Below are 23,686 nucleotides of genomic sequence, written 5' to 3' on the forward strand. Positions count from 1 at the left end.
TCAAAACAAAAAAGGAAACATGGTGATATAAATATGTTACGTGTTAAAACCACATAGAAGTAAAATACCTCCTCTTTAACACGTGTTCAGCTCACACACATCTCACACACACAGGAGAGGGGGCTTTTGACCTGAGCCAATACAGGGGCCCTCAGGTTTATGGGCCCTTGGCTGTTGTCTTTGGTATAACCGTCCCTGGAGAAATTCTGCAATGAATTCAGAAAAAAGTGTCACAGTTTGTCTCAAAAGCTGTCCTCAAACCATTTCCTTCTGAAGTGAGAGCTGGGCCAGATGTCAAAAGCAGATCAGTCCACAGTCAGTATCTTTATAATGTCTTAAGAGGGGACATAAAGGGCCCATATTACTCTGTTTAACTCTATGTTATAATGTTGTTTCCACATCACAAACAGACCTGGAGTTGTGTTTTGTTTAATTTACACATGTTTAACACACAAACCCTGCAGATTTAGGCTGAGATCTTGTGTGAGTGTTTTTAAACCCCATAAACCTTCATTAGAATCATTTGGATCATTTCAGACCTGGAATTGCTAATCTCTACTGAACTGACATGACATCACAAGGTGGAACAGTTCGTTTTGACCTTTGGAGATTTAGACAGACTAATAATAATGTTTCTCAAACATGTGTGAATGAAACAAACCACAACTCCAGGTCTGTTTTCGAGGAGTAAACAGCATTATAACATGTCTTTAAAGCTCACAAGAGTTTAAAGTTTTCTGCTTCTTCTGAAAGCTCACACTTCATTGGTTAAACGCAGCTGTCACTCACTCAGGACATCGCTGAGGCTGACCAATAGGAGGAGTGGGCGGTTTCAGAGATATTGAAAGCTATGGTCTGGGACTCACTTGTGCTCTCTGCTCTTCTTCTGTCAGTCCAAAGCTGAGCACTATCAGACAGCAGTAACGTAGATGGCATCTTGTGGTGAAATGTGAGAATGCAACAGGGGCGGCCAGTCGAATTACAGATGGTAGCTTTAACAATGTGCTTTAATGTGAAAAGGGCCAGAAAAGCCTAAAGCGTAGAACATAATAAACTCCTTCATGATGCTCTATCTTAGCTCCATATAACAGTTCTTTTAAACAGACCAGGGCGTTGTTTACACTCTGACATGTTTGTGATGTCTTCTGGATCCTTCCTCAGAGAGTCATGTGATGTTACGATGAGGTGGCACCATTCTCTTACCTGTACTGGGGAATAGCGCCATCTGCAGTCCAGCGTCTCCAGGACAGTCCCAGGTCCTTGAGCATCACAAGTCTCTGAACATCATGGACTGGGAAAGCGCAAAAATCCAGACTACTGAGATCCTGAAAGGACTACACAGGATGTAAACAGAGATGAAAGGCCAATCAGCTGTCAAGGACCTGGGACTGTCCTGGAGAAGAGGGGCTGCAGATGGAGAATGGCACCAACCAACCTTTTACAACAAGTCTATAAGATCTCGGTCCTCCTCTTCCTCTTCTGTCTCCTCCGTCTCTCCCTCCGACTTCTCCTCTGTTCTTTCTCTCCCTCTCTCCCCTTCCTCCCTCTCTCTCTCCCCCCTCTCCTCTCTTCTTTCTCTCCCTCTTCCCCTCCTCCACTCCTCCCTCACCCTCTCCACCTCTCTTCCGTAGTACTCATGGAGCTTCTCAAACTCTTGCAGTGGGTTGAAGTGGACCGCCGGCCACTCGCTGGACAGGGGGGCGGGGCCGTTGATGGGGGTCACGTGGGCGTTGCGTCGTGCCCAGAGTTTGGGCGACTTCCAGGGGAGGGGCCTGACCGCGCCGGTGCCTGGGGGTGTGGCTTGGGGGAGTGCGGGGGTGTGGGTTAGAGTCCTGGGGTCAGAGGAGGCGGGCGGGGTCAGCACAAGGTCACTGGTCCTCCTCAACTGGGCTGAAGCACCACAGCTCTGAAGGTGTTTGGCTGCTGCACAGAGAAGAGTGTCAAACACCCTGCCAGTCTCCTGTATCCCTGTGTGTCAGATGCCCTCCCATCCTCCTTTACTGTGTCTGTGTCCTGCCTCTTACAGTTCTCATTCTCAGTTTATGGACAGGCCTCATGTAAAAGAACCTCCAGAATTCACTCCCTGAGCTGCAGAGGCTACACTAGCACTGAGTCATGATTGGCTGCAGGTGTCGGGGTTTAAGTAGTGATGATTCAGATCAGAGAAACATGTTTTAGGTTTAAAACAACTGGATTTCAGCTTTGAAACTGGCAACCCAAATGAGAGCATCACATCAGTATTAGAATAGTTCTTAGTAAAAGTTGTCTTTGATGTGAACATGTTTACCTTGTCTGTGGGACACAGTTAAGTAATGTTTGAAATCTAAACCTCGCATACAGTTCTACACACTGAGACGAAGGGAGGGTTTGGGGAGGGTCGGATGTCTGTAGTGGATCTGCAGATGTTGTCGTTATATAAATATAATGTGATACAACCCAGTTTCACAGCGTCCCCCTCAGGCTCACCCTCGTACTGAAGCCCCAGGTCCCGTAGCAGCAGAGACAGGTAACAGTGGGACGCGGTCAGGAGGCATTTGACCCACTCATCTCTACGCCAACGCTCGCCCACACAGAACCTGCACAGACACAGGGAGCCAAAGGGGACAATCGTAACCGTGTCCAAACAGCGTTCCCTCATCATGGTCTTATATATTCATTGATTCCTGCTTGATTGAGTAATCCTGTATTGTCCTGCATTTGAGAGCTCAGAAAATGTAAGTTTTCACCTACCCCCCATCCCCGCCCACTGCTCTGTACTTACTGGGCCTGTTCAAAACATTTAGAATCTGTAGGGTTAAAAAATGAGGGGGAGAGGAAGCGAGGGGTCTGGAGGATTAAAAGGAAGAGGGAGGAGGGGAAGGGTCTGGAAGACTAAAGTGGAGAGTGAGGGGGAGGAGGTATAAGGAACAGTGTGATTGGGGGTATCCACTCTTCAAACTCCACCCCTCCAGCCAGGTGTTTGTAATCAGAAACTGTTCTGTGTGATGTCATCAACTGCTTGAAATAGCAGAGGCCACTGGAGGCAGCACAAACTTAGATTTAGACATTTTTGATGAGAAAGCTGCAAATTTCTCTACTTTAAGCACTCAAGTTGCCAAAAAAGGACCAGGAACAGTAGATTATGCTATACAAATCCATGTACATACTTTAGTTTTAGATCAGTCAATCAGCTCATATTGAGAGGGTGCAGTGCCACGTCTCACCTGTAGGTGCGGAGTCCCTCAAAGACCAGGCTGAAGTCCCGGTCCGAGTCCTCAGTCCGGACAGCACAGCCCTCCAGGACGATAACGCCCCCTATGTGTCTGTCTGCGGGACGCTCCTGGTAAAACAGAAGATTTCCTTTAAGGACAAACCAGCGCCGGTGGAATGCTCCAGTGCGCTCCTTCTGTGAGAGAGAGAGGGAGAAAGAGGGGGGTACTTGATTTTTACCATCTTAAAACATGAAAAACAGAAGTAGTTGATTTTAAACAGTTTGCAGTGGTACAAAGTTATTTCTCACTAACCTTATGCAGTGAGAACATCCTAATTATTCACCATGATGAGTTTATAAGCACTTTTCACAACTCTCAGAGACAAGAGAGGAGTTTTACCATCACATTGCTACTAACAACAACTAGTATGCTAATACACACTTCCTGATTATCAGACAGTAAAACACTTTTTGATGAAGACAGAACACAGTGGACTCATTTTGACCTGAAGAGCTGGTTATACAACATATATCTGTACTGGGCCAGGACACATATGTTCAAATACATGGAACAAAATCATGTACAGACTCTTTAGTAATGTTCTGTGTACGTTTCCATGGAGATGTGGTCACTTCTTCTGGAATGTTCCACAGTATGGCATTAGATTATCTAAGCATTTATTTAATGACAGGAATTTTTATTGCCTTTTTACAGATCTGATCTTAGATATAGACAAATCATACTGTGGAACATTCTCGACAAAGCTATAACATCTCTATGGAGACAATCAGGTGGCAGTGTATCCACCAGAAAAGTTTCATAGTGCATCTTTAAGCACTTGGGATTTCACAAAACACAACTCCAGGGATATTTCTGAGGAGGACACCATATTAGAACAGGGTTAAAGTCCCACCGAGGAACATTTCATCACATTAGAACAGGGTTAAAGCCCCACTGAGGAACATTTCATCGCATTAGAACAGAGTTAAAGCCCCACTGAGGAACATTTCATCACATTAGAACAGAGTTAAAGCCCTACTGAGGAACATTTCATCACATTAGAGCAGGGTTAACGTCTCACTGCGGGACATTTCCTCACCTTCTTAAACAGGTACCCCTCCTTGTCGACGGGGGAGGGGCAGGAGAGGTAGTGCACCAGGATCTTTCTGTGGAGCTTCATCTGGAACACACAGGGTTAATATTATAGTTATGTATAAATACTCACATTACTGTAACTGAGGAGATTTTTAAACATTTACTTTTAATTGTGTGTAATTATAACATATAATTTCACTTCATTACATTTACAATCAGTCTTTAATGAGTAAAGTATAGTGTGCTGCCCTCTGCTGGTCTCTGTCCTCATGGCGCATTGAAACCAAACCCAAAGTTGGTGGTTCAGTTGCAGCTCTGACCATTGCTTACTGTTGTTGTGCCCTTGGGCAAGACACTTATGCAACAAAGTGGGTGGGTGTGAGTGGGAAAAGCAGTAGATGCTGATTGCCCCTCCCTCAGTCTGCCCCAGGGCAGCTGTGACTTCATGCAGACTCTGTGTATGTGTGAGCTGTACAGTGTGTGGTGTTGGAGAGTTTCTGCTCAATATGAAAGTTGCTGTTTTCAGTTCTTTGCTCAGAAGAGGAACCGGCTGCAAACATTGAACAGAGTCAACCTGATCAATGTCATATCATATTTTTTCATGTAGAAAATAAAATTAAATTCATGAAGTGCAGCTGAACCAGCAGAGTGTCTGTGATCCAAAACATTAGAACACTTTTGGTTAAATCAGACCCATTCTTCAAACTGTTCTGTTCAGATCTTTAACCATGTTCTAGTCGTTTTTTCTCATTGAGTCTCTGAGGTTGTATTTGGAGTGAATTATGTTTGAGTAATCTTTAATCTCTTATTTTCAGGCACCATTTTGACGATCTACCCCCGTTTTCACCTCCACCTGGACACGCCCACTGTGACGTATGTACTTCCTTTTCCAGTTTTATTTTCTTTATCGGTGATACTCGTAGGATTTGGCAGCATCGTGTAGTTATTTTGGTAAAAATGGAAAAAAAAAGTACTAGTGTAATGTGCAGCTATCCATAGGGGGCGCCGACAACATGCAGCGCTTTGTCATGATTTGTCGTGCAAATTATAACATAATGATCCACAGGAGTCAGAGATTATAACTATATACACACAAACACAACAGGGCTGAACACAGCTGTATAGATAAAAATATCACTATTTCACTTCTGTTTTCAAATATAAACTCCACCAAACAAACCTGGAATTGAAACTAGTCACGTTTACCTTAAAAAAATAAGTAAATCTAACACAATAAATGACCTGACTTGAATTTAAACAAGTTTTGGAGAAAGTAAAACACATTTAACCCAGTCCTTTACATTAAAGTATCAGATGGAGCAGGTTCAAACATGTGAGTCATTATAATTGTATTTAAAGCACCTGTTTGACCACAGCCTCAGGTCCAGAGTTCCACTCGTCTCTTCTCTCTCGCCTTCATCCCTCGATCATCTTCATCTCTTCCTCTCCTCTCATCGGACCAGAGGAGCACAGCCAGAGGAGCAGAGCCAAAGGAGCAGAGCCAGAGGAGCAGAGCCAAAGGAGCAGAGCCAGAGGAGCAGAGCCAGAGGAGCAGAGCCAGAGGAGCAGAGCCAGAGGAGCAGACAGGATTAGACAGGTGCAGACAGGAGCTGACAGAAGCTGACAGGAGCCGACAGGAGCAGATACAGTCTCATGTTTCGCTCCTGTCCTGTCCACACAGACCTGCTGAAATAATAATGCAGACGACGCACTTCCTGAAACAAGAGACTTCACCGAACTGAGAACTGAGAATCTCACTTCTGATTCAGGCTGTTTGATAAAGATCACTCTGACTCTTTCACCTGTTTCTGCAAAAACACAGCCCTCAATAATAATGCATCAGTCTTATAGGTCTACTGATACTTTGCAGCTGATGTCATCAACATTTCCTGGGAGCGTGATGCTAACTGTAGGCACTGCTCTGTTTGAAGCTCGGTTACTCAAGTTAGACTTTAATTTCTCTCTAAACTCTCACCTTTTTGTTGAAACACCTAAACCATGAATGCTTAGATTGATCACAGGGAAAATCAAAATGTGCTGTTTAAATTACTTTTGTATTTTCCTGAGTTTTCAGATGATCTTAAAACTTTTTTTGTCTGTGTTTGCTAATGTGTGCGTTGTGTCTCGGCGGTAACTGAACTGCTGAGCATTCCACCATAGACATACACGCAGAACACCCGCAGTGTGATGTCACTGCAAAGTATCAATAGCCTAATATTTTATACATATTTCTTCAGACTGCCTTTCAACACTTAGTAATGTTGTGACACATTATCATTATTTATATTTTATTGTATTAATGTATTTTATTTTATTCTCCTATTTTACTGTTTTAGTATGATTTATGATGGAGAGGGGTCTGCTCCATCGACCCCTCCCACCACCAACATTCACACACCATTTTCATACTAAATGAGGGAAAAGTGTCTTGCAACAACAGTTTCTACTAGTGACTGTAATATAAAATTCAATAAGCAATAACAGCTGCTGAACCGGGACTAATCCTGGACTAAACTAGAACCAAACAGGACTCAAATAGGACTAAACTAGGACTAAACTAGAACTAAAACAGGACCAAAACAAGACCAAACCGGGACTAAACTAGGACCAAAACAGGACTGAACCAGGACTGAACCAGGACCAAACCAGGACTCAAACAGGTCCAAAACAGAACCAAACTAGGGCTCAAACAGGCCCAAAACAGGACCGAACCAGGACCAAACCAGAACTAAACCAGGACTAAACTAGGACTAAACCCAGGAGTAAAGGTAAGCTGTAAACCCTTCGCTCCTCTCTGTGGCGCTGTTGTTCTTTGGTGTCACTCAAACGCTGCAGGCAGAAACCGGAAGCTGAGAAAAGCGCCGGAAGTAGACACAGTGAACGTCGTTTCCACATTTGCAGCAGGTTTTTACACTTTAACTAATTTATCTCTTTATTTTAACGTGTTATTTTGATTATAAAATGAGGGAAATATTTATGCTGTTTTAATTCTGGATCTGTGCGGTGATCTTCGAACTCTGAAGGTTATTTTCGCCTCGTTTTGTCCGAATGTTGTTAGCGCGTGATGCTAAAGCTAACGTGTCTTCTGCGCCATTCAAAACAACATGAGACACTTCTGCTCTCACTGGCTCTGGGTTTGGGCTTCTATAGTGGCGATTTGTGAATAAAATTGTTCTTATTTTGTTGCGTTTTTAGAAAAATGTCCAAGAGGAAAGTGACGTTTGAAGACGGGAGCGGAGAGATTGAAATAGAAGATGAGCTCCCGACGAAAAAGGTAAAGAATGTGAATCTTACACACATTTAGACTGTTTATATACATAAAATACATACATTTATATATACTGCATACATACATTTATATATACTGTCTATGATTACATAGAAACAGAAGTGGAAGGCTTTGCTAAAAAGACAAAAGATATGACTTCATGAATATCAGTGAAATGTACATAGTTTTACAACACAAATAAAGTACAAATTGTAACAAAAGTTGTATGGATTTAAGAAAATTAAAAAATTATATATATATATATATATATATATATATATATATATATATATATATATATATATATATATATATATACCAATGATATTTACTTGGTATAATGGTAGTTATATAGGAAAAAATACACATCCAATTTGTGATGAAATGTAACAAAGTAAAAGTAGTATTGTAATTAAGTAAAACATTTTTGGCATCTGTACTTTACTTAAGCAAATTTTTAAGTGGATACTTCACTACATTTGAGAGCTATACTTTGTACTCCACTATATTTTTGAACAGGACTGACAAGTAAAAGCATTTTTTATCATTGTCTGAGACTTGCTGAAAAGGGACATTAACACATTCATAATTTAAAAAAAACAAACAAAAACAATACAATTGATTCAGTTGTCTGTGTAATCCCACAGTCGTCCAGGTCTGATCCATAACAAAAACCGAAGTTAAATCTATCAACTACAACGTTGTGTCCAGTTGACAGATTTAACTTTGGCTTTTGTTATGGATTGATTCAGTTGTTTCTGTTGAACAAAACTGAGCTCAAATCTGTATCAAAATCTCTACATTTTAAGATGTACAACACGTACTTTTTAATCTTTAAGCACATTTTTAAACGGATATTTTAATACTTAAGTGGATTTTTTCATGTGTTTTGAATTTTCATGTATTTTTCTTGCGCTTGTATCTATTTTTACTGAAGTAACAAAATCGAGTACTTCTTCGACCGCTGCAGCAATGTGTCTTTGAAAAATATAATAAATCATCTCAAATGACTGCAGAGAAAATAGTGAAGTGATGTTTTGCTGTTTTGTTTTCTTTTTTTTGATCACATGACAGTTTACAACAAAGATGGAGGTGGTGGATTTGGTCAAAAAAGATTTATTCACAGTATGGCATAAAACTTACTCCATGGAGAATGTGAAGTATTGTTTTAACTTTTTGTTTCCATGTAATCTGGCAGGCGATGTGCCACCTCCCAGAAAGTTACATACTGTCAATTTAAATACACATATGATCTGTGGTCAGGAGGCAGTCCTATTGTTTTCATGTTTGTAATGTTAATGATGCTGATATATGGTTAAATGCACATATACTCAGTGGTTTGTTTGTGTTCAGAGTGTGGAGGCAGTCAGCGGTCCTGGCTCACGGTTCAAAGGGAAACACTCTCTGGACAGTGATGAAGAGGATGAGGTGGAGGAGTCCAGCAGCAAGTATGACATCTTAGCTGACGACGATGTGGAGGGTGAGGCTCTGGGAATTAAAACATAATGTCTTTCATTTATCAAGTAAAATAAGTCTGTTGTAATTATCATGATGTAGATTCTTGTATTAGTTTAGCAGATATATTTCAGTCATGTAATGATAATAATGGTGTCTTCTTACATAGGTCTTTGGTAAATCTGATATTTAAAGTGTATAATGTGTGTTTTCAGGTCAGGAGAATGCCACGATCGACTTTGACGAGGGCGTGTCCATTACACCCTTTAACCTGAAGGAAGAGATGGAGGAGGGACACTTCGACTCAGAGGGAAATTATTTCATCAAAAAGGAAACACAGATCCGTGACAACTGGCTTGACAACATCGACTGGGTACAGACACAGGTTTTGAACTGTGTGTGGTTAGGCCAAACAGCCACTAGAAGGAGAAGAGTATTCAAACTTATGGAAACTTTAGTCCATAGACAGTTCTATTTTATCCCTACTGATCACAAGAGGGCGGTACTGGAAGCACTGGATGTTTCTCTTCTAACTTTCTTTTTAGTGTTTGATTTCAAGGGGAGCTTTTAATTTATTTAACTGATCAAGTTGTGGTAAATTGCTAAAGTTACAATGCAACAAGTGCAAGGAAGCAAAGAAACAAAGTTGCTTTTATACTGACCCCTAGTGACCAACACTTTCCACTGTCCACTACTAGGTTCTGAAGTGCGTGGGATTCTTGGACTAGTTACCAGTTCACACTTCAATCTTCCCTAAGCTCTGGATACACTTCATTTCACTATGAAAAATACATTTTGGTCATAATTATATATTTTTTTTGTTTCAGGTGCGAATCAAAGAGCAGCCGTTTAAAAAAAAGAAGAAAGGTTTGGGAGCAAAGCGTAAACGTCGAGTGGGAGATGAGGACGAAGCGGAGGAAGAGAAAAAAAGAGAGGACCAGCAAGGGGAGAGCGAGGAGGAGGACACAGAGGAGAAAGAGGAGAAAGAAGAGGAGAGAGAGGATCCACTGGCCTCCCTCTCTCACTCTCAGCTCACCCAGGCTGTAGTGGAGCTGCTGCAGCCTGGAGAGACAGTGGCCGCTGGGCTCCGGAGGTGAGAAGTCTATAAAAGTATTGGACTTCACAGCATAAACACTCTCCAGAAGGGAACCGACTGAAGGAGTTCTGAGCTCGAAACTATAACATCATGGACACTCTCTCCTTTTATCAGTTAGAGCTAGGACTGAACCAGGGGCTAAACATAAATTAATGGGATAGAGCATTTATTCAAGATCCAGAGTTCAAGACTAAATTAATTTTAATTGTTGTCAAGTCACAGATTTGTAGGAAGTCGGTATAAAAAGTCCAATAGCAACATGTCTAAATGTAAATACGTAAACTGCCATATCAATAGTACAATAACAATTTTTAAAACTCATATCACGTTCCTGGCCTTGGCACCTGTTCAGCCAGAATTACACGCTTTGACAAAACATTACAAAGACAAGTGAATCTGGAACTGTGTCCCATCTCCTCGACTTCAGAGGATGTGATTGATAGGAGGATTAACCAATCAGAGAGACGCATGCTCCATCCCAAGTTAGGACCATATCTTGTGCATTTAATGGACATAGCTAACCTTTTAGCCACTGCGTTCCAAACAAGAAGTGAGCATGAGCGTGCTTCCAGCTCCATCAACTCTAATTCACTTTACATTAGAAAATTGTGGCCCTTCTCTTTGTAACTGCTGCAGCAAGCCTTGTCATTTTGGTCTTAAAATGTCCTTATTAACCAGCTCTACATGATCCTGGTATTTTTATTTTGCTATTGTGTCCATAATTCAAGATATGAACCTTAATAACAGACAAATCAGGTGCCCTCTTTCCCTGAGGTCACTCCCGGCAGTGTTTTTGATTGACAGCGTTGCCAAGCGCCTGCTCCCTGCTAAACCAATGGTGTGGGCAGGAAAGGGCGTTTCTTTCAACAGCCTTGGCCCGACTCTTTGGTTGCTATGATACTCGCAATCCAAACTCCAAATATGGAACTCACCTCCAAATTCACCCCTGTAACTGCTAGCTTCGATGAGCTTCATTTGACTGGAGCCAAATGCTATGTGAGATGTCACACTCACTTTGTCTACCTCTACAGTCTATGGTTAGGACGGAAGTTAGTTTCGCTCTATGCTCCCATTTTGGATCTTTATGGATTCACACAGGATGTAGAAGGAACAAGCTGTGTGCACTGCTGTTCTAAACGCATCACTCCTGGAAGGGCCTTTACTCCCAGACCCTTTGCAAAATGTTTCACGGATCACAAAAAGGCAGCTTCATCAAGAACAAAACTCATGTAGAAGTTTTTTAGTTTTGTCCTATGTCCATCCATTTTCCCAGTCCAGAAGATGAGCGTGTTTATCATCTGTTTGCAGGTTAGGAGGTCTGAAGGGGAGGAAGAAGAAACTGAAGGATGAAGAGGAGGAAACGAAGAGAGATGCAGAGAAACTGGACCGACTAACCGCCTTGGCAGACCGCCTCGTGGGCTCAGGAGACTATGAGATCTACCAACAGACCTACGAGAAGCTCAGCTACAGGTAACCAGGCTGGGCAGGGCCCGGGCACGGCCTGGGCACGGGCTGGACCAGGGATGGACCATTAACGCTGTTCTTTTGTCCTTTTCAGATTAAAGAGTTCTGAGCCGATGAAGAGGAGGGTAGCGGGAGAAGACAAAGAGGAAGATGAGTTGGACATGTTTGGAGAAAAATTTGTCGAAAAACTGGGCTCAAAAACAGAAGAGACGGAGCAGGAGACGAGAGGTGGGTTTGAGGGAGGTAGCTCAAGTTTAAAACATTTAGTGACAAAATCCTCCAAATTTAAACAAAGCATTGATAAAGTTAACTGTGCCAAGAGTTTGCTAACATGAGTGGGTCTAACGTGAATGGGTCAGTGTATATGACCATTGCTCCATATAGTTAAGACAGCTGCAGTACTTCCAGAACGCTGCTGCTCGGGTCCTAATTTGAACCAGGAAGTACGAGCACATAAGTCCTGTGCTCAGGTCTCTGCAAGAGGCTTCCTGTGGCTCAGAGGATAGACTTTTAAGCAGCTCTGGTGCTAGGCCATGGAGAGACTTGTACACAAGCAAAGTACATCTCCCACATGTTAGTGCCATATGAACCATCTCACACTCTGAAGACTTCAGGGACTGGCCTCCTGCTGGTGCCCAGAGCTGGGCCTGAACCAGGTCTGAACAGGACTAAGCATCAGTTTTTTGCAGCTAAAACCTGGAACAATCTTCCTGAAGATGTGAGACAGGCCTGTACTTTGACAATGTTTAAATCCAGGCTCCAAACGGTTCTGTTTGGCGGTGCATATGACTGAAAGGGTTTTATTCTGTCTCTTCTTTTAATGTTCATGTTAGGATTATTTATGTTTTGATTTGTTTGTATTGTGATCTTATCAATTGTGTACCAATCGTACTATACAAATAAACTTGCCTTGCTGTACAGTGTGAGGTCAGCGTCTGTTCTGAATATGCTGAATTTGATGAGCTTTTTCACTAGTTTTATGCATTATGCACAGTATTCTAAAGAGCCATAAATACAACTGGCACAGGGTTTTGCACAGTCCATTCAGAGTCAGTATCTCAAAGTTGTCATTCTGATAATTGAAAATGTAATCATTTTTGTCCATATCGCCACCTCCACATTTAAGGCATTAGTACTATTGATTCGGATTTAACTGAAATGTTCTGTAATGTTGGTTTTGTTGTTTTCAGCGAGTGATGAGGTGATGTGGGAGTACCGCTGGGAGAACCAGGACAGTTCAGAGGTGTACGGCCCCTTCAGCAGTCAGCAGATGCAGGTCAGTCCTCTGTATATGAACTCATTCTTAAACATGTCCACAGTATTTACTCTATCCACTTATCTCTGAAAGCTTTATGTCAGCTCCCACTGAGCACTGCAGTTTCTAACAGGGAAGTCCAGTGAATTTGTATCTTTTATTAAGCCAATTTAGGTGAATATTGTGATTTAAAATGTGTAAATTATAACATAATGATCCACAGGTGTCAGAGATTAGAGAGATATAGAGAGACACCAGCAGAATAGGGCTGATTTAAGTCAGGCTTTGTTCTTGAGATGCATTTATTCACTGGAGGAAAACGGACTGTAGAGTTTGTTCATGTATTAGCTCCATGTTTTGTGCTATAATCTTTGTCTCGTCTTTACTCCAGCTCTTTCCTATGCTTCATGTAAATCCTGTTAGTGGCTTACTCCTCCTCAAGCAGATGCCACCCCCTCCCCACCCCCCGGTCACTCACCACTCTCTATCCTTCTCTCATTCATCTTTTTCTCTGCCTCTCTCTTTCTTTATACCCCTCTTCCTTTCTTTTGACCCCCTTCTCTTTCTCTAGCTCTATGCTGCTCCCACAACTTCTCTCTCCTTTTCTCTCATGCTTTTCTCCTGTCTTGCTCTTTTCACTGGGCAGTAATATCTCTCTCTCTCTCTGCTTCCCCTCCTCTCTCTCTTTGGAGTTTACTTTCACACCTTCTCTTCTCTCGCCCTTTCTCCCTGTTGCAGCTTGTTGCCTCTTTCTCTCCCTCCCTCTCTCTCTCTTTCCCTCCTTTATCTCTCTTCACACCTGTTCTAATCTCTCTCTCATTCTAGACTGGGTGGACGAGGGATAATACTCCACTGGAATTAACTGTCGCCCTCTCTCCCTCTGTTTTCCCCCCTCTCTCTTTTATCACTCTCATTCTAACCTACCTTTCTCTCTTTCAGGACTGGGTGGATGAGGGGTACTTCTCCACTGGAGTTTACTGTCGCCGCATTGACCAAGAAGGCTCTCAGTTCTACAACTCCAAGAGGCTGGACTTTGACCTGTACACGTGACTGAAGACCCTCCCCCTCTGTGCATGAAAACGACACACAAAATCTCCCATGGTTTAAAATACTGAATTCTGAATTATAATCTGAATTTAATTTTTTTATTTGATTATTTTTTATCCATTATTGCTCCACTCGATTACAAAATGGGGAATAGGTTGGGTTCATGTGAAATGAGTGAGGTTCTTCATTTGTGCATCAGAGGTTTGGAAATTTCATTAAAAAATCGTGAATCTCCCATAAAATTATATAGAATTATACAGGCCCCGCCCTCCATCTGACACTATGACATCATCAAAATGGTGACACAATGCACACATTAGCAAACACAGCCAAAAAAGTTTTAAGATCATCTGAAACACACACATGAAAAATGCAAAATGGATTTAAACAGCATATTTTCAGGAGCCTGTGATCAATGTGAACGTTCATGGTCCTGTTTAGGAGTTTGATTTTCAACAAAAGGTGACTAATTGAAAAAACTGTTGGCTAATGCTAGCTAGCTTGTGACTGCAGTGTTATTTGAGAGGGACTTGTTTAACAGCACAAATCAGCTCACCTGTTGTAGTTCCTGCTAGGTCAGTTCTTTATGGTCAGATTGTGTGAAAACAAAGCTCAGATTAAAGTCTAACTTGACTAACAGAGTCTCAAACAGAGCAGTGCCTACAGTTAGCATCACACCCCCAGGGAACGTTGATGACATTGGCTGTTGACAGTATCAATAAATGCAAATGAGTCAAATCCAAATGAATATTCTGAATTCACGTCATTCAAACTTGGGTCAGACATTTTTTAAGTCCTGGGTTCTGTTTATGTTTTTAAATAAATGATGTGTAAATAGTAATGCCCCTTGTTTGTCTATTTTATCTTCTGGTTTAGGGTTTGTCCTCTGCATTAGACCCATCCTTCAGTGTCTCTGGGTTAAACCTGCATTTAACCCTTCCTTCAGTGTCTCTGGAAACCCAGACACAAAAAGATGCAAAGAACAAATTCTTGCTATTAGTGCCATATTAAAACATTTCTAACTAAATTTCAAAACTAAGGAATAGACTCGATACCGATGCCACAATGATGATAAAAACACTCTTTCTTTAGACAATAGAATGGACGACTGAGGGATTACACAGACAACAGAATGTGATTTTCCACATTGAATGGTAATACTTTATTTTATATTCCCATGTGGTTTATATCTGTGTAATCCCTCAGTGTCCAGGTAGGTTCCATTGTGGTCCATGGGCGTATACTAGTCTATGTGTACTTATACTTGTTCTGATACAACTCAAGATCATTCTAAAGATATTCAGTACTAAACCAGAACTAAACCAGGACAGAATCTGGACTGAACAGGATTAAACTTTATTCAGCTACTCAGGAAAGATTCATTTCTGTCAATGGGCCTTTTTTTAGTATCGATACCTGCGAAGAATGAGTATTTAGTTTTGATACTAGTTTTAGTATCGATTAGTATCTGATTTTTAATACTTCTGACAAGCCTACTTGCTATTTCCTCAGTATGGGACAAAGGATTTTCTCATAACATTAAAACACATGAAACTATATTAATCCCTCAGAATTGTTAAATGATGTAAAAATCTGCTGACAGATATTTACTGCTGCATGACATAACTCTATCTCAAGGCCAAAAAGTAAAGCTCACATTATAAGGGCTCCCATAGACTCCTGCTTTTCCAATTTAAAGGGCCCGTAATACGCTGTTTTCTGATTTGTGATGTTTCCTCATCACAAACATACTTGGAGTTGTGTTTTGTTTCATTCACACGTTTAACACATGAATCCTGCATATTTAGGCTGAGTTCTTCTCTCAAACAGAAAACACTTTATCACCAGATGACATCACAAGGTGGACACAGGAAGTGCTCCACTGTCTTTTTAAACTCCACACACCTTCACTAGAATTATTTGGATAATTTCAGTCCTGGAATTGGCAGTCTCTACTGAATTAAAGGTAAATGGAGCTGTTAACATGAAAACTACCACTTCATGACATCACAAGGCGAACCAGAGCATTTTGAACTTTAGAGATGTAGACAGACTAATAACAAAGGGTTACTCAGACATGTGTGAATGAAACAAAAAACAACTCCAGGTCTGTTTTTGAGGAGATAACAGCATTATGACATGGCTTAAAGCTCACAAGAATCTGTTTTGTGTAATGTAGAACTTTTAAAATTAATATAATTTTTTATTAAATTTTAGGAGAATGATTAAGTTTGATAAACAGTGTCAGGGGCCCAGAATGTTTATATGAAAGTAAGGACTAAACAAGGTCTCAATCAGGTCTAAATTATCTTATTGATATTAAACCATGACTAAAAACAGGTCTACTCATGAACTAAACCAGGACTAAAATCAGGTCCAAACCCAGACTAAACCAGGACAAAACTAGGATTTTATAAGGTCTCAGTTACCTCCATTTTAAGCAACACAAACTGGGACAGAATAAACCAGGACTAAACTCGAACTAAACCAGAAAACAATAAGATTAAATTGGACTAAGCTACTAGAATCAAACTGAACAAAACATGCAGAGGACATGTCTAGACTGGGATAAAACCAGGCCTCAACTAGAGCTATTTAAAACCAGGATCAAACCAGGACTAAAAAAAGGTCAAGCCAAGGTCAGCAGATGAGCGGCAAACCCAGACTAAATGAGAACCAAACCAGGACTAAACCAGCGCCAAACTAACACTCAAATGGGTCTGAAGACAGGATGAGAATTTAACCTGGAATAAACCAAGGTGTATTTTAAACAAGGTTCTTACTAGGACTAGAAAAAAAATATGAAATTGGGATGAAACCAGGTCAGAATGTCAAAACAAGGACTAAACAAGGACTGAACCATTTCTAAAAGACAGGACTAAACTTGGACTAATCTAAACATGAGCTAAACCAGGACTAAATGATAAATCAGGATTAAAGTACTATTTAAGTTTTAACTAAACAAGGACCAAACTAGGACCAAACCAGGTCTATTAATTATTAAATTAAGAGGCAAATGGTCAAAAAGTCGGACTAAACCAGGATGAAACTCAGACTAAAGTGGGACTGAATCAGGACTAAAATGGGACTGAACTAGGATTAAACCAGGACTAAAGTGGGAATGAAACAGGATTGAACCAGGACTAAAGTGGGACTGAACCAGGACTGAACCACGACTAAAGTGGGACTAAACCAACTTGGACTAAAGCAGGACTAAACTAAAACAGGTCTAAACCCAGAGACAGACCTCGGTATTTGAAACCCCGCGTGTATCGCCACTGTCTCCTGTAAATCTCATGACTTTTTAAAATGTAGGTCTTCATTTGTAGGTCAGACGAGGACATAAAAAGAACGAAACCATTTTATCCACACGCCGCTCCAATACGCACTCCTATTGGCTGCCTGTACGTGACAACAGAGGAAGACGGCCTCTGATTGGTTGTAAAAATTCGAGCGGCCTGCGAACTCGGACTGCTATTGGTGGATTTTCCTCTCTGGCATTGGATTTGTAAAAACGAACACATTTGAGCACATTTGCCTCTCGTAGGGCGCAGTCCGACATGAAAACGCGGCCGCCTTCAACATCCTAACCCTTTACGGTAAGATTTGAGAACATTTATTAAGCTTCAAACGTGTATTTCGGTTCCATTTACCGGCGGTACCAGTTTTTCTCCACCGTTACCGCGTAGAATCCCGTTAAAACGCTATGACAGCTTTGGGCGCCGACTATTCCCTGGAACGTCTCTTCTTTGCTACGCCCCATATTAGATTAAACACGTAAAATACCGCATTTACCAGCATATATGACCTGTTATTTTCTGTTGCTTGTTGATTAGTAGATGATAGAAGGTACGAATCAAACGGTTTGGCTTTAAAATCATAATCCGGGGACCCGGTAGTTTTCAGTAGTTAGTCACACCCGACACAGCGTTTTGGTTTATGGAAAAATTTAGTGTGCAAACCGCTCACTGAAAACAACCTCCAAATCACGTTTTTGGTCAGTATCACAGATTATACAGGTTATGTTTAAATGTTCACGTGTATGCTATGTTTAGTTTGGAATATCTGTTAAAAAGCAGGATGTTTTGAGCGTTGTTAAATCAATACAATCCATGTGTTCCTTCACAACGCCTCAGACATACACTGAGATGTTTTTACTGTCAGTTTTTTGTCAACATCTATTGTAGTTTTTGTTTAATTCACATCTAAAACACACGAGCATGTACAACTACTCCACTGCTGTTTGGAAAATCTACTTGAAGATATGATTTATGATGGGTTGAGTAATGGTTTCCCCTGGTGCTGCCACAGCTTTTAACACTAACATTTAACACTCTTAACACAATAATAATAAAAGATAAAGCCGGATAATCCCACTAAACGCTTTTTTTAATGGACAGATAACAGAAACAAGCAATAAATAGCAATAGAAGCCACTTATTCCACCCTTTACAACTCAAAACCTGCCATATTTCAGCTAAAATAACAAACATCTCCCCACTATTCCAAATAAATTCTACCCATGATAAATATTGAGTCCATAAATATATAGTTTCAGGTTTTATGTATCTAGCAATAAGTTGATATATTGATTATCGTGACAGGTCTGTTTATTATTGCACCAAACATTTGAAAACAACTCTCAAACCGCTGTGTTTTCTACTGGTTCAGTGATTTTAATTTTTATTCTTTAATACTGGGACCATCAACATTAGACAGAAACTAGAGATATTTTTGGGCAGATATGTGGGGCTGATTTAAGATGATTTTTCCAAAATCATATCTTACTACAGACTGATCAACAGCCCCGTTTTACCACAACCTGGACGTAAGAGCAGTGCAGTCACATTTTGTGCAGTGTCCTCGTCGCTCTAAAGTGGTCAAATTAAGCTTTATGTGTACTCTTTAGGCAGCAGGATGGACCAAACTAAATATCGAACTGTGCTGGAGATTTAAGGCCTATAGATTGATGATATTAGTACTTTTTCGACTTTTATCAAAAATTTCTTAAGGCTTAAAGCAGACCTATTAGAGCTTTTAACCGTGTTCTCGTTGTTTTTTCTCACTGAGCCTCTGAAGTTGTATTTGGAGTGATTCATGTTTGAGTAATTTTTCATCTCTTATTTTCAAAACGCCATTTTGTCGATCTAACCCTGTTTTCACCTACACTGATACATGCCCACTGTGGCGTACATACTTCATTCTCCAGTTTTATTTTCTTAATTGGTGGTACTTGTAGGATTCGACAGCGTCACATAGTCATTTTGGTACAAATGGAAAAAAAATAGTGTGTATATGCAGCTATACATTGGAGTGGCTGGCAGCATGCAACGCTTTGTTATGCACTGCAGTTTTATCACAGAAGTCAGCGGACTTGTTTCTTTTATTAAGGCATTTAAGATGAATATTGTGATTTAAAATATCCTCTGTATCTAAAAATCTCATTTTGTGTTTGTGCTCTTATTTTGGCGGTCTGTCTCACCCTTTAATCTCTTGTCTCTCTCTTGTCCATGTATTTTTCTGTGTGGTTTGCTTTTATTGTGGTAGTCTGTTTCACTTGCTGTACTTACTGTATGTTTTCTGTTGTTTGTGTTTAGTCCCACCCACAGCTCAGGGATGCTGACCCTCCCCGCGGAACCCCACCCTCAGACTGGTTTGATGGACTCGCTCCCGGCAGTGACGAGCAGGTAACCAACGGCAACCAACTTTGACCCACACAAATGTCCCCATAGTCTTAAAAACTCCCTCATAATCTGTAATTTTAAATTAAAATTTGAACTGAACTGTACGGTTGGTTCTTAATGAAGTCAAATCTCATTTCATTCTTGTGGACTTGTCTTGTGCTTTGTCTCATCTTGTGGGAATTGTGTGTCGTCCCACCTCGTCCCAAGAAAACGTACTTACAGTGTTGGTCTCTCTGCAGCTTTGTGAGCTATGGCGTCTCTGGCAGCAGGAGGAGTCCGAGGAAGAACCATGTCATGGACCGAAGAGTGGCGCTAAAACCGTATGGAAAACCCATCTCCCCGACGAGGAAACCCAGATTCTCCCCCTCCATGGTACAAATCCTACCATCCCCTATGCTACCCTGGCTTATATAAACCTGAGACCTGTCTGTGAATTATGTGCTTTTATTTTGAAGGTGCAGATGGATCCCAGTGTCCCGTCCAGATTCGAGACCTCAGGAGAAGAGGCCTCACATCAGGTACAGGTCTTGCCCCACAGCCACAAGGTCTCAGGTTTGATGCTCTGTTTGGACACGTACACAGGAAGAGCAGGAGGGTCAGATGGAGCAGAGGAGCAGAGGATGCAGTGAAAGGGTCAGATGGAGCAGAGGATGCAGAGTGTTCATGCAGACAGGATTTACTCTGATCCATGCTCTGGAATATCTCGTTAAACTCTCTACACGGCATCATTCGCTCCAACTTCACTGGGAATACAGTGTTTAAATCCACAGGGGAATTATTTTACCGGAGTCCGACTGGATCTATGGAACAAACAGACCGGAAACATGGATTGATTATACTGTATTGTGTAACTGCGAAACAAAACTGTATGAATGGCATTTTTATAGTTTTTAAAGAAGGGGGTATTATGCAAAATGTATTTATTTGTATTTATTTAATCTTTGTCCCATGTCCTCCCACATTCTTCCTTCAACAAAAACATACTCATAGAGGTTTTAGATGTCATCCATGAATGTTTGAGTAATCTAGTGATCTCTCCTGGGCCCTATTCAAGCTTATGGTTAGCAGTACGAGTCTGTACAAAGCTCCGCCCGCAACCCTACCTCACCCATGCACTTTTGTATACTTATGGACAATTCTCCATAAATGTACAAAACTGTACACAACTTGACAAACCTGATGTGATGTGCAGTAGTTTTGTTAGTGAGATGTCCGCTGATTGTGTTGCGATAGTGCCTCTGAAGAGGGAATGATTTAGCACAGAGAGCAGAGGGAGGAGAGACTCAGAGCGTTAAAAAATGAGTGTGAAACTTATAAAACATGTTAAAATGTTGTTTTGGGCGAATATAGCATTTTCAAAACAATAAAATGAACCCCCATAGAAGTAAAATACCCCCTCTTTAACATGGTTGACCATTTTTTTTATCTCTGTCGCATTGGCTTCATTGATCTGGACAGATTTTTAAGTGAAATTGGTTGAAGAGTGGGAGAGGCTTTCAGAGAGCTGCAGATTAAACTGTCATGCAGCGTTAAACTGGCACTGTGGAATTTTCTTTTGAAAAACATTAGCACCTATAAACAGGATGCTGAAAAACATAATTTTGAGTACTTTTCACAGTTCCAAAAAATGTATATTATATTTAAAGTTTCAATTGCTATGGAAACAGCACTAACTTTTCATTGCTCAGAGGTTAGACATTAGGGCACACTGGGATACTGTCTGTGCGTGAGTCCTGCACCAGCTGCTCCAGTCTGAGAGTAAACAGCTATGAGTCCAAACCGGATAATGACCTTTAATCCTGTCACGCTCTGATGACTCCCACCAACACCACCACCACCTCACTGCAGTCGACCAGCAACCTCACGCTTGGGAACTGTCCTGCCCAAAGACACAACGAGCTGACTTTGAACCACCAACCTTCTAACACTGACGAAGACACAGGAAGAACATCCAGACTCTACACATTAAAGGACAAACGCATAGGGCTGCATAAAACCTCCAGTCAAATCATTATTGAGTTACTTCACTCATGAAATCACAAAGGCTGCAGTTTTGTTTTGTTTTTTATATTTTAATTTCCTCTTGAAATATAAAAAATATTCATCTTTTTATATAGAAATATTCATCTTTTTATATAGAAAAATATTGTTGGCCCTGTTAGGGTTGTAAAAGTATCAAAAATCAGATACTACTATCGAAACTAGATCCTCATTTTAGCATTTATCAATACTAAAAAAATCCCTGAAATGAATGAAATGAACCTTTCCTGAATAGCTTTAAAATGATCTTGAGCTATATCAGAACAAGTATAAGACACATAGACTAGTATACACCCATGGACCACTATCTCCCTGGACACTGAGGGATTACACAGATATAAGGCCACATGGGAATATAAAAGAAAGTACTATTTAATGTGGAAAATCACATTCTATGAAATGTTGGTAACTTGACTAGTGCCTGTAGTTTAGACCGTTACATGTCCTGAAATGCATGGGATTCTTGTATTGGTGTGTGATTTCACATTTCAGTCTCTCTCAAATGTTATTGCAGTGTACATAGTTGTTTACAATATGCACTCTGAACAGAATCCCACTTTTTTAACATATCAGAAATCTAATCACAATCACAACACTTTAAATTATTACATATTTTTCAAAATCTTGCAGCTCTACCCACACTCTTCAGGAATGAAACCTAGGTCCCTAGTGCTAACCGCTCTGCCACTAAGCCTTTCTCTCTGATTACATGCAGCTTTAGTGAATGCTTTGAAATCGCTCAAAAGGAGAAATTATGTCTGCTTCAATGAAGACTGTTCATTTATGTTCTGAATATATTGTACAGAGGAGGAACCGTGGATACATGGTGCAGAAGCGTACAGAGGATTCTTACAGTTTTGATGTGTTTTTGTATTTTTCAGGAGCAGTTGAACTTCAGTGTTGCCACAGAAACCGTCCAAGAAAAGTGAGTTCAGAATCACCAGGATCAACAAATATGAAGTTATAGATGAAGCATTGGCACTAAGATTTTCCCCTCTTTTTGATCCAGACTTCAGCGTCCTCCGATCTCTCCTCGTGTTTCGTCCCTGAATCACACCGTCCCCTCCTGCGGTATGACCTCTGACCCCCTAGAGACGCGCTCGCTGTTGGCCCCTGACTCCGCCCCCAAAGGCTGGGTCATCGGGCCGCTCTTCCAGTCCTTCAGATCCAAGATGGCCTCCTTCACCGAGATCGTCATGAGCCCCGTGAAACTGTTCAAATCCAACAGCACCGAGAGCGACGTTTCGGCGAGTGAACCAACCGCCATCGAAAACACAGACGAGAGCCTGTACTCGTCTGCAGAGGGACCGGATCGGATCTGCGGAATGGAGGAACCAGCTAACAGCCAGCCAGTTATCAGACTTCCAGAAGTCGGAGGCAGAAGAGAAGATGGATATTTTGAAAGTCAAGGTCGACGATGTCGTGCCTTGGCAAACTCCTAAAACAGAACTTGAAGCCCAAAGTGCCTCGAATACTGCAAATACCACTACTGCGCCTGCTACTGCTGTTACTATGACTACTGCATATGAGACTGCGAGTGTGGTGGTGGAGGAGGTAGAGGAGGTGGAGGAGGTGAGGTGGAGTGCTAGGACGAGAACACGCCAAAACAAAACCACGCCCAAAACCAAAACTGTAGTGTGCGACAACCACGACAACTTTAGTGTCGTGAATACAGACTGTAATCTAATTTTGACTGAAATGGACTCGGGGATCGATCGACAAAGTAATTGTGTTTTCAAGGATGATTTAAACGAAAACCAGGCCGACCAGACCCCAACGTCACGCTCGTTTCTGGACGACGCCGGACTGAAAAAGGTCAAACGGACGTTGAATTTGAGCGAAGAAACAGGCAAGAGGAAGAAAATGGCTGACAAGATGGAGGAGAAGGAGCAAGTAGCGTCCGTGCTAAAGCGAAAACCGAAACGCAAAGAGGAGACCCCCATCGCGGTATCGAAGGCAGTAACTAGGGCAAACAAGAAGAGTAAGGTTGAACAAGAGGCGATTTTAACTGTAAATAATGAAAGTAGTTTAGTGATTAAAAGTGGTGATAATCTGAAGAGTGCGAAGGCTAAAGCTAAGGCCGTGAAAAAG

General features: G+C 41.3%; 3 protein-coding genes across 3 annotated transcripts; 2 read left to right on the top strand and 1 right to left on the bottom strand.

Annotated features, from left to right (window-relative positions):
• Positions 1–157: 157 nt before the first annotated feature.
• Positions 158–5,798, bottom strand: pheta2 (PH domain containing endocytic trafficking adaptor 2). Its single transcript, XM_033970891.2, has 7 exons — positions 5,649–5,798; positions 4,291–4,371; positions 3,204–3,385; positions 2,467–2,576; positions 1,592–1,923; positions 1,204–1,334; positions 158–206 (listed from the first exon to the last, which is right to left on the bottom strand). The coding sequence occupies exons 2-7, from the start codon at positions 4,369–4,371 to the stop codon at positions 158–160; spliced, it is 885 nt and encodes a 294-aa protein (XP_033826782.1). The 5' UTR covers positions 5,649–5,798.
• Positions 5,799–7,104: 1,306 nt separating this feature from the next.
• cd2bp2 (CD2 (cytoplasmic tail) binding protein 2) lies at positions 7,105–14,710 on the top strand. Its single transcript, XM_033971599.2, has 9 exons — positions 7,105–7,190; positions 7,482–7,560; positions 8,908–9,034; positions 9,225–9,382; positions 9,837–10,102; positions 11,414–11,575; positions 11,664–11,797; positions 12,760–12,845; positions 13,764–14,710. Exons 2-9 carry the CDS (start codon positions 7,486–7,488, stop codon positions 13,872–13,874), a joined length of 1,119 nt encoding a protein of 372 aa, XP_033827490.1. The 5' UTR covers positions 7,105–7,190; positions 7,482–7,485; the 3' UTR covers positions 13,875–14,710.
• Positions 14,711–17,392: 2,682 nt separating this feature from the next.
• On the top strand, positions 17,393–23,037 carry LOC117375300 (uncharacterized). The gene is made up of 6 exons (XM_033971598.2): positions 17,393–17,470; positions 19,469–19,558; positions 19,795–19,927; positions 20,011–20,073; positions 22,477–22,520; positions 22,605–23,037. Exons 2-6 carry the CDS (start codon positions 19,488–19,490, stop codon positions 23,035–23,037), a joined length of 744 nt encoding a protein of 247 aa, XP_033827489.2. The 5' UTR covers positions 17,393–17,470; positions 19,469–19,487.
• Positions 23,038–23,686: the final 649 nt, after the last annotated feature.

The sequence above is a fragment of the Periophthalmus magnuspinnatus genome, chromosome 8 (assembly GCF_009829125.3).
Source record: "Periophthalmus magnuspinnatus isolate fPerMag1 chromosome 8, fPerMag1.2.pri, whole genome shotgun sequence".
NCBI lineage: Eukaryota > Metazoa > Chordata > Actinopteri > Gobiiformes > Gobiidae > Periophthalmus > Periophthalmus magnuspinnatus.